Here is an 18,287-nt window from a genome sequence, read left to right as displayed (position 1 = left end):
GCTGAAAGCAGATGTTGCCCACAGTGATTAAAATCCTATGTCCACAGTCAGCATGGACATTCATGATGGACACAGAACAGTGCCTCCCAATGAGAACATTGTGTTTGGAAAAACACGAGGATGAGGTTTAGGAGTGTTATAAGGAGCTGTACTCCCAGCCACACTGCTGCCATCGTTATGAAATCCACTGAGCCTTCTTGTGGGACTCTAGTAGCATTGATTGAGCCTCCAAAGTGTGAGTGATGGAGCGGGATCACTGGACGCTTTCTAAAGTATCTGACCTCTCCTTCCAGACATTTGTATATTGTTAGGTCCTAATTGCTAGTGGCCTCATGAACTCTGGGGGTGAGGGTGGGGTGCTCAAGATTATAGGCTGGGAATCAGTAGGGGAAGGAGGCTTCATTAACGTGAATATGGGGAAGCCATCATCCAGGCCAGGTAAACATTTTGGGGGTGGGTAGTTTGTACGGAGGTTAGGCATGTTTCTATCAATAACTCCTCAGCCATGCTCCTTAAGTAAGCCTACTGTGCTATTGTTTCCCAGGGTGAAACTGTACTGGTGCCATTGTGAAATCACACTTTGGTTTATCGTTGGGATCTAAAAAAACGGGAGTAGGCATTGTTCCTATACACCTAAGGAGAAAATTTAGTGGAGATATCACTACAAGATCAGTATTTTAAGAGCTATTATTGAAATTTAAAAGGTGAAAACTCTTTGATCCCCCCCTCGAGGGGAGAGCAGCCTTACCGGGCCACAAAGGTAAACAATGCAGCCACTCCTGATGAGACCAGAAGGAATCAGAAGGATCAGAAGGAAGGAGAGGAGGACCTCCCCTATCAGTGGACTTGGGGAGGGACATGGGTGGAAAGGGGGAGGGAGGGCGGGACTGGGAGGAGAGCAGGGAGGGAGCTAGAGGGGGGATATGAAGTGAATAAAATGTAATCAATAAAAATAAAAAAATGAAAAAAAGGTGAAAACTAGGTTATATAAACATCCTACAAACCAAACAACAGCTCCCATATCACCCTAGTAATGAGTCCCTGAAAAATACTAGTAGGATGTCAAAGCCAGTTGCCAACTGAGACCAGTAAAGTTCAAAGTAATGCAGAGAAGGAGAAAGAGGAGGTGGCTGTGTTTCTAAGCTTTAATGGGCAAGCCTGGCTCTGTCTGCAAAAGAAACCAGCAAAAAATGTATAGTAAGAGGAGAATGAACTCACAGATTCAGGCAATCCATTGCAATCTGGCTCTATCTTCCTCAGATCAATGTTCTAAGCTTATGGAAAGGCTGAGGCAAAAGCTAGGAAGTATGCAGCTTGCTTTTGCTGGAAGCTCAGGCTGTCAACTAGAAGATAACCCTTGTCCCAGTGATCAAATACTGTGAAGATCACAGTCCCCGGACTGAGCAACACAAGATTTGTGGAAACCAATTCTCAGAAATGATCAACGCGCAAAGGTTGTCAGTGTGATCGGCCAAATGAATAACCTCCTTGGCCATATTTTCAGAAGTCTATTGACAGGGGTTTAGTCACGTCCTTACTAGTCTATGAATCTCCCACAGCAGCGGGTGCCTTCAGAAAGGATTGATGGTCCTCCATTGCCAGACCAGGCCGGAGTTTTGTTTCCTGATGCTGCCCCGATTCAGTTAAAACTGCAGTGCTAAACACGCCTCTCAGCATTGGGGAGGGACAAACAAAAATCAGAGGCTTTTGGATTCTTGCTAAATTAATCAACCTACATAAACTGTGACCAACAAAAGTTATTCCATATATCGTCGAGGTTAGTATTCTGAAAATACAGATCATTCGATCATAATAGGCACCACTTCTTGGAAATGTATTAGAACTTCAAATTGTTTTATTAGTTTATTTTATCCTATTATGTTTATTTTCAAGTAGAGTTTCAAGAGCCTAGGATTTAGTTTAATGGTAAAACCTACAGTATGAATGTTTGAGAAGACCTAGGTTTTAATGCCTCCTATCACAAAAAGAAATAGAAGAAAATAAAAAGAAAGGGAACTTTGTGTTTTAATTAAATGTACTTATTTTAATGTAAAAATCTTAAATTAGATGAGATTTATTTATTTTTTTGCATAGCTGAAACTAAGCATGAGAACTGGTGCACACTTGGTAAGCGATCCTCCACTGAGCTAATCTTGGTCATAATTAAATTTATAAAATATAAAAGTGTATACACATAAGTGAGTGCTATGTGATATTTTGATGTATCATATACATTGTATCATATTAAAGTAATGTTTAATATTTTCTTTTGGCATAGACTTACTTACAGGATTTTTTTGTTTTTTTTTTGCTACCTTTTGAATGTGCAAAGCAATGCTGTCAAGTGGAGTCACCTGATTGTACAATACCAGACCAGGCAGAGATTGCTTAGTAGAATACTGATTGAATTTAATGACAAAGGAACAGATTTGTGTCGTGTAATACAGAAGTCTGAAGAGACAGAAAGAGTTGTGGGGAAAGAAGAGAGATAGAGAAAAAAGAGGAGGAAAGGAAAGGAGACAGAGAGAGGACTGAATGGAAGAGAAGGAAAGAAAAGTTACTTTTCCCTGCTTTGGGACCCTTTCTTCAAACTGGATTGCTTCATCCAGCCTTGATATGAAGCTTTGTGCCTAGTCTTCTTCATGCAAGTTGTTGTGCCATGTTTGGTTGATATCCTGGGTAGGCCTGTTCTTTTCTGAAGGGAAAAGAGTTGATCCTGGTGAGAGGGGAGGTGTGTCAGGGGGAGGAATGACTGGAAGGAGAGGAGGGAGAAGAAACTGAGGTAGGGATGTAATATATGAGACAATAATAAATAATTAATATATTTAAAACTCAGAAAAAGAGAAAAGAAGAAAATTTACTTTTTCCTGTGCATTTAAATCTAGAGACTTAACAGTATCTTTTAAATTGATAAAATGATGCCTTGGCAAGGAAGTCTGGCTCACTAAGCTAGTTTAATAAGTTCAGTCTAGAAGGTCACAGGAAATATTTGTTTCAAATGTGTATAACTATTTGTTTTAAGGGAAATCATTTGTTTTCTCCTCATTTTATGCCATTTATTTTTTTTGGGGGGGGTTGTTTTTGTTTTGATTTTTTGCTTCTGTTTTGTGTCTAGTTAGAAAAGTAAGGCTCCTCCTTCTTACACCTACAGGACACATTTCTACAGAGAACAACACAACAATGAATGCTCATGATTAGGGCCTCTTTTATTTTAATTATTTTTATTTTTATTAATTACAGTTTATTCACTTTGTATCCCCCCTGTACATCCCTCCCTCCTCCCTCCCAATCCTGCCCTCCTTCTTCTCCACCCTTGTCCCTTTCCTAGTCCACTGAAAAGGGAGGTCCTCCTCCCCTTCCCTATGACCCTAGTCTATCAGGTCTTATCAGGAGTGGCTGTTTTCTCTTCTTTTATGGCCTAGTAAGGCTGGTTCTCTCTCAGATGGAGGTGATTAAAGAGCAGGCCAATCAGTTCATGTCAGAGACAGTCCCTGTCCCCATTACTTTGGAGGCCACCTGGATACTGATCTGCCATAGACTACCTCTGTGCAGGGGTTCCAGGCCATCTCCATGAGTGATCCTTAGCTGGAGTATCAGTTTCAGAAAAGAGCCCTGTGCCCAGACTTTTAGGATATGTCTCTTTCCTTGTAGAACTCCTGTTCTCTCCAGGTCTTACTATCTCCCACTTCTTTCATAAGATTCGTTGCTGTACTCTGCCCAAAGTTTGGCTATGAATCTCAACATCTGCCTCAATACCCTGCAGGTTAGAGCCTTTCAGAGGCCCTCTATGGTAAGCTCCTGTCCTGTTCCCTGTTTTCTCCCTCCTCCGATGTCCCTCCTCTTTGCCTTTCCTAATGGGGATTGAGCATCTTAGCCAGAGTCCTCACTCCTGATTAGCTTCCTTAGGTGTACAGATTTTAGTATGTTTATACTATATTATATGTTTAGTATCCACTTATGAGTGAGTATATGCCCTGTGTGTCTTTCTGCTTCTGGGATACCTCACTCAGGATGATCTTTCCAGTTCCCACCATTTACCTGCGAATTTCATGATTTCCTTGGTTTTTATCACTGAGTAATTGTCCATTGTGTAGATGTACCACAATTTCTGTATCCATTCCTCATCTGAGGACCATCTGGGCTGTTTCTAGCTTCCAACTATTACAAATAAAGCTGCTATAAACATGGTTGAGCAGATGGTCTTGTTGAATACTTGAGTGTCTTTTGGATATATGCCTAGCAGTGGTATGGCTGGATCTTGAGGAAGTGCTATTCTTAATTGTCTGAGAAAGTGCCAGATTGATTTACAAAGTGGTTGTATAAGTTTACATTCCCACGATCAGTGGAGGAGGGTTCCCCTTTCTCCACAAACTCTCCAGCAGGTGTTGTCATTTGAGTTTTTGATCTTAGCCATTCTGATGGGTGTAAGGTGAAATCTCAGGGTTGTTTTTATTTGCATCTCCCTGATGATTAAGGACATTGAATACTTCTTTAAGTTTTTCTCTGTAGTTCTATATTCCTCTAACAGAGAATTCTCTGTTTAGCTCTGTACTCCATTTTTTAATTGGATTACTTGATTTGTTGCTGTCTAACTTCTTGAGTTCTTTATATATACTGGATATTAGTCCTCTGTCAGATATAAGGTTGGTGAAACATGGAACTGGCACAGAAACAGAATGGTGGATCAATGGAACCGAATAGAAGACCCTGACATAAATCCACACACTTATAGACACCTGATCTTTGACAAAGATACCAAAACCATACAATGGAAAAAAGATTGCATCTTCAACAAATGGTGCTGGTCTAACTGGATGTCTATATGTAGAAAAATGCAAATAGATCCATACTTATCGCCCTGCACAAAACTAAAGTCCAAGTGGATTAAAGACCACAGCATAAAACCAGACACATTAAATTGATTAGAAGAAAAAGTGGAGAAGAGCCTAGAACTCATTGACACAGGAGACAACTTCCTGAACAGAACACCAACAGCACAGGCTCTAAGAGCAACAATCAATAAATGGGACCTCATGAAACTGAAAAGCTTCTGTAAAGCAGAGGACACTGTCATCAAAATAAAACGACAGCCTCCAGATTGGGAAAGACTAGGGCGTCTTAAATCTGTTTTTTTATGTCTTTGTAGTGTATGTCTGAGTGCATGTGAATGCATGTCTGGAGGAGTTGCAACTGATCACATATGTAGTTGTTTCTGTAGACCAGAAATTAATGGTAAATATTGTCTTCTGTTTCTTTGCATCATCTCTTTTGAGACAGGATCTCTCATTGTGCTCAAGAGTCACCAGTTGGCTACATTGACTTACTGGCACAGGGCTGGGGAGTCTCCTGTCTCCCCTTCCAAGCACCAGGATTTGCACAACTTGTAGCTTTTCAGGGGTGCGTGGCATCCAAATTCAGGTATCCAAGCCTGACTAGCAGGCACTTTATTGGCAGCTACCTCTTCAGTTCCATAAATCTGACATTGTGATTCTAAGTAGAAAGTCAAGAGAAAGATTAATACAGTGGTCTATAATGTGGGTATTCAATTAAACACTTTGGTTGCTAAAACTGAAACCTAATTATAAATGTTAACTTGCAGCAGCATAAATACTAACCTCAGCAATTTCATACGAGGTCCGTGTACTCTGCATATGTTTGATAGATGATAGAGAAACAGTGGCTCTGCTCTGATGAACGAGAGGATGCAGACGGCTACTCAGAATCAGTGAAATTTGATGCACGCTCAATGACAGCATCACTTCCTCCCAGTAAGTAGAAAGTGACAGGGTGACAGGGGTGGTGGGTTGGGGGTCTTAAATCAGTAGAGATTTGTTTGTTTGTTTTCTTACAGTTCTCTGTCCCAGAAGTCTTAAATCAAGGTGTCCAAAGGGACACAGGGCATTTAAAGGCTGTGTTTCTTTCCAGCTTCTTTCTAGTAGTTTCTGACAACTCTTGATGGCCCTGGCATTTAGCTGCGTCACTGCCATCTCTGCTTCCTACTTCAAAAAGATTGGTTATTTTCCTATGAATTGGGTGTTACTTCTCTTCTTATAAAGATGCAATCATTATATTAAAATCTACCTCGCATCTCAAGACACCAATTACACTTGGCTACATCTGCAGTGACCCAGTTCCAATTAAAATCACCTTCATGGGTATCTAGGGCTAACACTTATTCATATCTTGTTGGGAGATAAAATCCCAGTTGAAATAGATGAATCAGATTGTGATAAGAACACAAGAGGAACAATGTCCAGCAGCATCTGGGATTCAGGTGACAGGACATAATTGCTTTTCCTTCTACTTACATTTGATGCCCAGATCTGAGGAGATGGGTAGCGAGGGAAGAGTTAGAGAGGCATTTCAGATGCGGAAAACAGGATACAAAACCTATAGAGATCATACATGAGTTTACACATATCAGTTCAAATCCCAGCCCTTAGACAAATTTGGATATGACAGTTCACATCTGTAATTCCAGTGTTGGGGAGACAGAGATAGGAAGATCCCTGGGGCTTATTGGGCAGCCAGTGTAATTGAATCTGTGATTTCTGGGTCCAGAAAAAACTTGTCTCAAAAATGAAGTGTAAGGGACAAAGTAATTGCTCCATGTCTAAGAAAACTTGCCCTTTCAGAGGACCTGGGTTTGGTTCCCAGCCTGCCCATGTCAACTCATAACCAACTGCGACTCCAGCTTCATATAAGCTGACCCCTGACCTCCCTTGACCAGAAACATGCATGGAGCACAAATAGGGTTCTTCACATTTAGTCAGCTGAAATACAGACAATTTCAGCTTGTTTATATCATGGATTTTTCATGATTAACTGTCTCTCAAAAGTGAAGAGCAACAGAAGAAGACATTGAAGCGCTGACCATGAGCCTTAGCAGAAACCCACATGAGAAGACATACACAGTCACACACACACAGACCAACAACAGCAGACGCACACAGAGAGACACACATACACAGAGACACACAGAAACACACACACACAGACACAAAGAGACACATGTAGACACACACACACACACACACAATTTCCACAAAATAAATACATAATCTACCATTTTCCATGTGTGTCCGCATAGTCCCACTGGAGTCCACATCCCGTTATAGAAATGTCTGTTTTCTGTAAATGCATGTCAAAGAGAAAAGTATAGTTATTACATCTTGATCTAGCCAAAGGATGGGTTTCATCAATGCATTCCCAGGATTTGTCAAAATGTAAGTCAACTTTGCTCCATTAAGATAATTGTATGCTACACTCAAATCATGTGAGATATAAAAATGTAGAATCATATATAATCATGATATATTATTTGTTCAACAAGCACCTTAAGCCCCGAACCTTAGTCCCAGAATGAATTACAAAGCTTAAATCATGGATTTTAATAAGAGGCTCACATTTTGTTCTGTTTGCTTTTACTTTGTTTTAGATCCTAAAAATGGCTCCTCCCTTCACGAGAAACTGAAGTCCTTCAAAGCTGCCCTCGTTGCTCTCTACCTTATTGTGTTTGCCATTCTCATACCTGTCATTGGGATAGTGGCAGGTACTGTATCCCAGGGTTCTGAAACTTTGTTTATTTGCTTATTATAAACCAGAACTATGGAAGCTTTTATATGGAAGATTCATAGAGAAACTGTACATGCAGAACTTTCCTCAGTTTCAACAAAGCCAATCAAAACAGATTCTGTAATGTTAAGTAAAAACAATCTTTCAGTTTTTCAAATAGAATGTAAAAAAGTAAATAAAAATATTGACATAAAGAAAGTTGGCTACATTAACATCTCTTCCTCCCTCTCTCTCTTTCTCCTCTCTCTAACTCTTTCCTTCTCCCCTCTCCACTTCTTCTCATAACCATTATATATTATTCTTCAGTGTTTATTTTATTGTTTTTGTACGTCTATTGATTAGATAGATGAGAGATAGATAATGTAAATTTATAAAGAAAACCACTGGGTTCATTTAGTGCTGCTCAAATATGTATGTATTTAGGTCTGACCCCTTGAGATTGGATAACATGTCTGGGAACTCATCCCTGAAGATGATTGTTTTTTCACCAGAAGCCATTATTTGCATGTCTCTCGCTCATCTTCCAGTGGTAGGGCCTTGTGAGATTTTTCCATCTATACTGAAATGTCAACTGGTGTGTCATTTGTCAGGTCTACTTTAGGTGATCCCATTGTTGACATTTCATTTGTGCAATTCCAAGACACGCATAGAAGACACACTATCTCAGTAGACTCTTTGGTCCTCTAACCCTCACAGTCTTTCTGCCATGCCTTCTATGATGTGAACTGAATCTTAGATGTACAAATTGTGTTGTCAGGGTATCAATTTGGGATAGGGAGACCATAGCTAGTTGTTCTCTACATTTGGCCTGGTTGTGAATTTCAGTCCTCCTGGGAAAAATCACGGATAATGGTAGAGAATTACATAGGTAAGTATTCAGAATGCAGTTAGAAATTGTACTGGTGTAGAAAATGTAGTAGGTTCTCTGATATAGGTTTGTATTACTAGGAATCATGAACAGGAGAGAATATTATCACCTCAAGAGGGAAAATTTTATTTCAATTGTGTGTGGCTATGTGTGTATGCATGCCTGTAATATTAAAAAGCACATAAAGTAATAATAATAATAATAATAAAGTAAAAACAAGCACATAAAGTAATGCATGGGTTGCATATTCATTTAGATCATTTTTAATTTCTTTCAAAATTTTACATATAACTTTGTACATGCACTGTTAGACATGGCTGAGATAAGAGTCTCTTCTTTTGTAAATGCTAATGCACTGGAATTTTACACTGCAGCTGCTTATTGCTGTTACATGTAAATGTAATTGAATTCTTTTTTAACATTTTTATTATTATCATTTATTACAATTTATTCAATTTGTATCCCGGCTGTGGCCCCCTCCCTCATCTCCTAACAATCCTAGCCTCCCTCCTTCTTCTCCTCTTATGCCCTTTCCCTAGGCCACTGATAGAAGAGGTCCTCCTCCCCTTCTACCTGACCCTCGCCTATCAGGTCTCATCAGGACTGGCTGCATTGTCTTTCTCTGTGACCTGGCAAGGCTGCTCCCCACAGAGAAAGGTAATCAGAGACCCTGCCACTGAGTTCATGTCTGAGTTCATGTTCAGGCCTGCTTCTCTTCCTAGAGACCCCATTTGGAGACTGAGTCCATGGGCTACATCTGAGCTGGCATTTTAGGTCCTCTCCATGTATTGTCCTTGGTTGGGGTATCAGTCTCTGCAGGGCCTCCAGGACTACTCAATACTCAGGGTTTTTTGTTTGTTTGTTTGTTTTTGTTTTTGTTTTGTTTTGTTTGTGGGCTCTGTTAGTCTCCTTTTGGAGCTCCTGTCCCCTCCAGGTATTTCTATCTCCCCTTTCTTTCATAAGATTCCCTGCACTCTGCCCAAAGTTTGGCTATGAGTCTCAGCCTCTGCTTCCACACCTCAATCAGTAGAGTCTTTCAGAGGCTGGCTGTGGTAGGCTCCTGTCTTCTACTGCTTCCAATGTCTATCATGTTGTCTTTCTGAATGAGAATTGAGCATCTTCCCATTGGTCTTCCTTGCTGTTTAGCTTCTTTAGGAGTGTAGATTTTAGTACGGTTATCCTATATTTATATGGCAATATCCACTTATGAATAAGTACATACCTTTTGTGTCTTTCTGCTTCTGGGCTACTTCACTCAATATGATGTAACTGAATGTTTATATTAGACTTTCTAAAATCTGTTTTAAAAATAAGAAGAAAGTGCTGATAAAATTCAGACTATTTTAAAGTATATTTTACTCAAAGTTTTGTACTCTTCTATTGATGGACAACAGCACTCCTAAAATTCCAGTTATTAAATGATAAAAATGTCCCCTAAAACAGAGTGAAGATAACTATGGTTCTTCAGCATATCTTCAGTGCCTTCTAAATTTTGTGGAGAAAAACTAATATTGTGTTCCTGAAGTACTTGCCAACGTGGAAACAATTATGGTCATTTATACTAACAATGTCTATTACAGAACAACATGCCTCTTTTTCAGACAGCTTTATATTTCAAGTACAGAAAGCAGATAGTAATATCACATTTTTAAATCATGATTATATCTAGTTAATATGTTTCATGTGCTATAATCTAATCATATCTTAACAGTACATAGAGAAATTTGTTGGGATTTTTTTAAAAAAATGATAGGATATGGTTCTTGGGTTCTATGTGATGTCCTACAGAAAATATTTCTCCAAGAAGTCTGCTTGAACTGGGAATAATGGTTTCAAAAGAATTTTTTCCTGAATATATGGTATCCCTTTTCCCACAATAGCTTTAAATTTGCTTGTAGCTAAAAATGACCTTGAATATCTGATCTCCCTGCCTCTCTCTGAGTGCTGAGGTTAGGGCACCAACACATTTAGTTCACCCGGTACCAGAATTGAACCCGGTGCAACCTACATCCTAGGAAAGTACTCTACCAACTGAGATATCGTGGATTTTAATCGATATGCAGATTAATTACTCTTGCCATTCTCCCTTGTTCTATGCTTACCCCCAAATATATTTGCTGTATGTTTCATCAAGAGAAAGGTTTAGGAAAACTTCATTCGAATGTGCAGTGTTCACAGTAATCTACCTAAGAAAATGATCCTGAATAGAAAAGCTAAGAAAATCAACAACATTGTAAATGTAGCTATCCTTCTAACATTTTGCATCATTTACATTTTATCATGTTACATCCTTTACTATGCCCAAACCCTGAACTATAAACTTTCAACATATTATCTTAATACATCTTTACAATTACCCTTTCAGCAGACACTATAATTATCTTCATTATCCACATCAGGAAACTGAAACTCCTTGGTAATGGAGCATGTGTTTCCGTCTATGTCTTTTGTATCCTAACCTTGTATCTCTTGTCTGTTGTTTACCAGTGTAATTTGGTTATTATAATAAAATATGAGTGCCTAGAAAAAAAAACATGAAAATAGAATTATCATAGTGTAAGCCGAGAGAATATTTCTTTTTTTTTTCAAAAGCTCCTGTTTTAGCCATTAAAACAGTGAAAACAAAAATCCAAACATAATAATCAGAGTAAACAATGAACAAATGACAGCTATTGAGTAAAGGGAATGGACGTTTCTAACAACGGAGAAAACGCATACTTGAATTATGTGTTCTTGCATGGTGTCATCAACTATACACCATTTAGAATTTAGGGACATTTAATCTCTTTTATGTAAACCATAGTCTACAGAATCTATCTCAAGTACCATGGGCTCAGATAGGCCCTGATCAAGAGAGACAAAATCCTGAAAAATATCCAGGTTTGTAGTCAAGTTCAAAGCTTTTAGGATATTAGGAAATATTATCAAGTCAAACATTTGCTCTGGGATTGGCAGTAATTGATCTGTGGCTGTTTCCTAAAATTACAGTAAGTACCTATTTAGACAAACAGGATACGGAATGTTCCAAACTTAGAAATTAATTCCAGTTCCAAATTTACCAGAATTTTTAGCAGAACTCATTGTCACTGGCATGTACTCATAAGACATAATTGTTAGTGCATTTATAACCATTAGTACCAGATTACAATGCCTTTCAAAGAAGAACTAAAACTGATTGTGTATACAGGCATGGTATCAAAATAGTACAAATGTAGATTGCTGAAAATTAAGGCACAACATGTGAGTTTATAGCTGAAGAAGAATGAACATAAAGCATTTCAAATTTAAAATAGCTATATGTGAAAAGTTGTTTTATTATTTTTGTGGCATACTTTATATTATGTCTTTCTTAAAGAATGTGAAGTATTACTGACAAAAAAATATCATAAGACTGAAGGAGGACAAGAATACACATTATAGAAATGGTGTGTATAAATTGCTACATTTAAATATAAGAAATCTCTTCTCAAAATAATATAAATGTTGGCTAGACATTACTAAGAGGAAAGAGTAAACCTGATTTGTAGAATCAAATATCATTAGCTCCCTAGATATTTTCATATACCATAAAAGTTTGCTTTCTTTCAATATAAAATAGAGACCTTGCAGAATGTCATCTCTCCTGAAAGAAAAAAAAAAAGAAAAAGAAAAAGAAACGAACTACTGAAAATATAAATGGTGACATTATTTTTTTTATTTATTTTTAATTGTACTTTTGATAATATAAAATCATTGGACAGTTAACATTTTCCTTTCCTTTTACATCCTCCAAACGCTCTCCTATTTCTCCTTCAAATGAACAGTCTCCTTGTCATTATTGTTATATGCACATGTATTTATATATATTCATGTATATTCTCAAACTATAACGAATATATTTCTAAAATATGGCCTGCTTAATCTGTATGTTACTTGTATGCATGTGTTTGGCATTGGCTGTTTGACCCTGGAAGAATAATTGGTGTACTCACCCTTGGGGAAGACCATCTCTTCAGCTCCCAGGTGTCTCGTTTTTTAGTTGCCAATAGCTCTTTGTGTAAGGTTTAGGCCCTGTGGGCTTTCTTCCCTCCACTTTGATAGGTCTGTTGGTGGTGCCCTTGTGGCTTTCTTTTTTTTTTTTTTAATTTTTCATCAATTACACTTTATTCATTCTGCATCCCCCCATAAGCCCTCCTCCCCTCCCAATCCCACCCTCCCAATCCCACCCTCCCTCCTCCCTCTGCTTGCATGCCACTCCCCAAGTCCACTAATAGGGGAGGTTCTCCTCTCCTTTCTGATCTTAGTCTGTCAGTTCACATCAAAAGTGGCTGTATTGTCCTCTACTATGGCCTGGTAAGGCTGCTCCCCCCCAGAGGGAGGTGATCAAAGAGCAGGCCAATCAGATTATGTCAGAGGCAATCCCTCTTCACATTACTATGTAACCCAATTGGACTCTGAACTGCCCTGGGCTACATCTGTGCAGGGGTTCTGGGTTATCTCCATGAATAGTCCTTGGTTGGAGTATGAGTCTCTTGGAAGTTCCCTGTGTTCAAATTTTCTTGTTCTGTTGCTCTCCTTGTGGAGACCCTGTCCTCTCCAGCTCTTACTATTTCCCAGTTCTTACCTAAAATTCCGTTCACCTGCCCAACAGTTGCCCATCCGGCTCAGCATCTGCTTTGATAATCTGAAGGGCAGAGGCTTTCAGAGGCCCTCTGTGGTAGGTTCCTAGGTTGTTTCCTGTTTTCTTCTTCTTCTGATGTCCATCCTCATTGCCTTTCCGGATGGGGATTGGACATTTTAGTTAGGGTCCTCTCTCTTGCTTAGTTTCTTTAGATGCACAGGTTTTAGTGGGTTTGTCCTATGTTGTATGTCTATATGAGTGAGTATATACCATATGTGTCTTTTTGCTTCTGGGACAACTCACTCAGGATGATCCTTTCCAGATCCCACCATTTACCTGCAAATTTCATGATTTCCTTATTTTTCATTGCTGAGTAATATTCCATTGTGTAGATGTACCACAATTTCTGCATCCATTCTTCAGTTGAGGGGCATCTGGGTTGTTTCCAGCTTCTGGCTATTACAAATAAAGCTGCTACAAACATGGTTGAGCAAATGTCCTTTTTGTGTACTTGAGCCTCTTTTGGATATATGCCCCGTAGTGGTATGGCTGGATCTTGAGGAAGCGCTATTCCTAGTTGTCTGAGAAAGAGCCAGATTGGCTTTCTTTATCTAACTATATTGTAAGGTGGTAATCTCTACTTTTAAACTTTTACTTATCTACTTAATTTGCTTAGATAATTTGGTCAGTGCTTTACTTTCCTATTGCTGTGATAAGACACAATAACTAAGGTAAATTATGAAAGAAAGCATTAATTTGAAGACTGTAGTTTCAGAGGAGTCCATGACCATGGCGGAGAAAAGCATGGGAGGAAGAAGGCAGACATGGCTCTGAGAACTCACATCTTGAAACACAATTATGATTGTGCTTCCCAGCAAGCACAATATAGCTAAGTGCTCCAGCACTCAAATTATATATTTCTAAATAAAGCTGAAGTTATTTTCATTTATGATTTTTTAAAAATAAAATCAAACTTTTAATAGCCATTTTAATATAGGCGAATTTGGAAAGGAATACGTTAATGAGAGCAAGAAAGAGAATGCCTTGAACAATTTGTATGTTAGTATTCCTATGAGTTACTTTTCTGCAAAGTCCCATTAGATGTGTCTGTTGACATGAAAATCAACTGTCCAGAGGATAGAGGGTACTACTGAGTGGAGAGGCTTCTTTCCAGAGAAGGTTTAGGTTACATAGGTTTATAGATTTATCAAAGATTTTGTTGATAATAGGACATCAAATATAAAGCTAGTGAAAAATCCATGTGTCTGGCATTTATGATTAAGAAAACAAGGAATAGTTGTGTTTTTAAAATTAGTACAACCTTTATTCTCAACTCATGTCTACCTTGTCAAATTAAAATCATAGTTTACATTACCTTTTTCAAAATCAAATCTCTTTTATCTGTGATGATGAACATTTGTTTAACTATATGAAATAAAGCTTGTTTTCAAGTAAAATTCTATGGTGAAGCAAGAAAGGCATAGGTCTAATAAAATAAAGTAGAAACTGCTATGTTTATGGACACAACCCACCCCAAGAATGGTTTTATATTATATAATATATTAATTGGTTTAGTATATTTTATTAAACAATGTTAAATAATATGTTTATAATATGTGTAGTTAATAGATAATAATTTATAATGGTAATGCAATTTATCATTATCATGTATGTTTTCATGTCTGGCCATTTGGCAATGGAAAAACAATTATTGTGTTGTTGTTGTTTTTTTCATGGAAAGGGGCATTTGTCCTAATCCCAATTTTCCTCAGTTGCCTGTAGTTTTTTGTGTAGGACTGGAGCCTTGTGGGATTTTTGCTGTGCAGTTGGTATGTTCTTTGGTGTTGTCCTTGTGGCATTCTTTATCTAGCTATATTATCAGAAAGTCTTCTTTTTTTTTTAATTTTAGTTATCTAATTTACTTATTTAGTTAATGTCATCTTTGTTCAGCGCATGGTTGAGAAGTCACGTGGGTGGGACTTTACAGGTGTATTGTCTATCTGATGCTACTAGGAGACCCAGGTAGGCAAAAGTCCCTAATTTTCTGGTTCTTATTAATTTCACACTTCCTTTTCTGCAATGTTCCTTAAGCTTTAAGTGCGAGAGCGTTTTGTAAAAATGTCCATTGGCACTGAGGTTATCTACTTATGAATAATAATTGTGTTTTCTTGAAATGGTCTCTGTTTCTTCCAAAGAGATGATTCCTTGATGAGGGATGAATTTCTCTTCCTAACTGTTCCCATGACGTTTCACATCTTAGGTGCTCAATAAACAAAACATTAAATTGATGACTGCATAAAGCCTTGGTTCTCATTCTGAATTTAGTAAATATGATGATTTGTGGCAAGTAAACATACTTATAAACCCAGTTTATTGATGGATTAAGGAGTATATAATTACTGACATACAATAATTGTGGTCCCTGTCGTAGATAATATCAAAATCTTGTCATTGATACATTACTAAATTCAATAAGCTAACATCACAGAAGAATAAACACAGAGATATAACTTATTTTTTCATTGAAGAACCTATAACACTTATTGTTAATATAAATAATAATTACCAGACATTTCTTTCCCTGAAGGTGGTGACTGCAAGGATTCTCCAAGATATTCTTTCATGTATAATTCACTTTGTAATTAGTAGAATTTTCATTGATGCCAGCTGTCTGTGCTGAGATCTAAATTTTTATTCCACTTAGCCTAAGCCTCTATTGAAACAGATAGCACTTTTACATGGTCCAAGGAGTAGAGTCCAATATATTTCACTAGTTAGAATTATCTCTAAGTATCAAAGAAAATGCAATGGCCAAGAAGACTAATAAGAACCAAATCAAAAGAAATAATATATACCAGGATAAATACCAACATAAAAAAGGTTAAAAGAGACTGTGATTTGTAATAATATACTGAGTCTGATCAATGTAAAATAAATTCTTAATTTAGGCTGGCATTAAACAGACTTTAATAGAATGGAGTGTAGAGACAAAAAAAAAAGAAAAAGGAGTGATGAGCACAAAAAGATATAGGCTATGATTTGATTTATTTTTATTTAAATATTCAGCTCACCTTATGAATTGGGAAATGAAGAACTGCCTAGTTGGATCAATTAACACAAGTGATACATCTCAAAGTCCAATTGGAAAAGAAAACACCAGTAAAGTTGAAATGAGATTTACAGTTGTCATGGAACACATGAAGGACATGGAAGAGAAAATCCAAAGCATTTCAGAGTCAAGAGACAGCCTTGTAGATGCGGAACGCTTCCAGAATTTCAGCATGACAACCAACCAAAGACTTGATGATGTTCTTATGCAGTTAAATTCCTTGATTTCATCAGTCCAGGAACATGGGAACTCACTAGATGAAATCTCCAAGTCCTTGCAGACTCTCAATACCACACTGCTTGAAGTCCAGCTCCGTACAGAAACACTTAATCTCAAAGTCATTGAATTTACAGTCAAGCAACAGGAGGTAAGCATCTCAGAACACAGCAGCATGGTGGTATTCTGTAACTAAAATAATCCAAATTCTATTTTCTTAGGCAGTTCAGCAAAGCAGAATGCATAAACCTTTTTCTACCTCGTCTACTTACCCCTCCTCTTCTGGCACTTCAGTAAAAGGTCTCTATAGAGTTAACTAGTGCTCTTACCAGTCTGCCAGAGGAAGTAAATTATTTTCCACTGGATCTAGAATATTAAGGTGGTTCTACACTATAAATAATATTTATTGCCTTTTACACTGCGTCAATTATAAGATTTAGATTACCGAGCATATGTGGAGAGGTGAATCCCTGTGTGTGAATTTTATGATCAATTTAATATTCCTTCACCATCAAAGTAATATAAACTTTATTTACATGTATATATTACAAAGTAGAATTTTAAGATAATTTATTTTGCAATTTCTAGAAGTTGTACACAAATTTTATCCCACTGACAGCTACAATCAAAATTGGAATTATATAAACATATTTTTAGCATGAGTTCTTTGTAGGATATCAATGTACACCTATAATCATCCTAAGACTGATTATGTATTAAGTGTTCCACTTCTGTTCAAGCTATGGCATGCTTTAGCCATCAAAACACACAGCCACACAAAAAGCAGTACCTTAATCAGATTACATATCCATCCCTTGTACGACTGTCAAGAGAAATATATTTTAGAAAAATTGTCAGTAAAGATCTCTTGTAGGTGAGATGAAAAAAATTTAGACCAAAGAGACTATGTGAAGTGTGAAATGACTAAGTACAGAAGCAACTACTTGAGGCACACAGACATATGAACAAAGATTAAGATATGATAAATATTTATTTATGAAACTATTTTGTGGATTAAACTGGCCCGTGTACTATAATTTATGACCTCCATTCTAGATTATTTTGTAGTTAATCTTTAATAAGATCAGGATTAATTTTTCCTCCTGAAAAAGAAATTAAGAACAAAAAGAAAATAAAAAAACTTAAAAAACCCAAACATTTGTTTTATAATTTTATATTTTGAGTAATTCCATTTGTTTCTTTTCATAAGAACTAAGTATTTGGCTAAAACTTCACTACCCATGTTAAAAAAATCTACATGTTATAAAATATCTAAGGCATGGGATCTTTATATGAAAACTTTCTCATCAAACAATATCAGAATTATTGGAGTAGATTTTCCTTGTACAAGTTCATTCTTCAAAATCATAGATGGCCTCTTTTTTTCAGTAATTGTTGACTTTAAAGGAGAGCAGGGAGGGTTTGTATGTAATACAGGGAAGGGCAAAATTAATTACAATCTCAAAAATAAAAGATGAACAAAATTTACTCTTAATGAAGTTATTTTCCAGATTAGATATTGTTTGTTTGGAGACCTAGCTTGGTGGTACAGTTCTAGGAGAGCAGACGTGAGATTCTGGGTTCAGTCCTGGGTTCAACCCAGCAATACAAAACAAGCAAGCAAGTAAGCAAACAGAACATTATTACAACAGTAAGTATTTTTAGTTAAATTTTTATTTTTATATTAATTACATTTTCTTTACTTTGTATCTCAGCTGTAGCCCCCTCTCTCATTCCCTCCCAATCCCACCCTCCCTCCCTCATCTCCTCCCTGCTATTGTGTAAGTCCACTGAGAGGGGAGGTCCTCCTCCCTTTCCATCTGACCCTATCTTATCAGGTCTCATCAGGTCTGTCTGCAATGTCCTCCTCTGTGGCCTAACAAGGTTGTTCCTCCCCTGGTGGGGGGGTGGGTGCCAAA

At 37.4% G+C, this 18,287-nt stretch overlaps 1 protein-coding gene across 4 annotated transcripts in view; it reads left to right on the top strand.

The window, feature by feature from the left end:
• Msr1 (macrophage scavenger receptor 1) overlaps positions 1 to 18,287 on the top strand; it is a 64,023-nt gene that overhangs the window by 5,906 nt on the left and 39,830 nt on the right. For 2 of the 4 annotated variants that reach the window (XM_021646993.2, XM_021646996.2), the window contains exons 2-4: positions 5,663 to 5,768; positions 7,439 to 7,552; positions 16,110 to 16,519. In XM_021646993.2, coding sequence (XP_021502668.1) covers positions 5,663 to 5,768; positions 7,439 to 7,552; positions 16,110 to 16,519 — 630 coding nt within the window. Of the gene's footprint in view, positions 1 to 5,599; positions 5,769 to 7,438; positions 7,553 to 16,109; positions 16,520 to 18,287 lie in introns of all 4 variants that reach the window. The other 2 variants (XM_021646994.2, XM_021646995.2) reach the window with 2 other exon arrangements.

This window comes from Meriones unguiculatus, chromosome 4 (assembly GCF_030254825.1).
Source record: "Meriones unguiculatus strain TT.TT164.6M chromosome 4, Bangor_MerUng_6.1, whole genome shotgun sequence".
Taxonomy (NCBI): Eukaryota; Metazoa; Chordata; class Mammalia; order Rodentia; family Muridae; genus Meriones; species Meriones unguiculatus.
The sequence above is the reverse complement of the archived record's forward strand: the minus strand, read 5'-3'. Positions and strand labels throughout refer to the sequence as shown.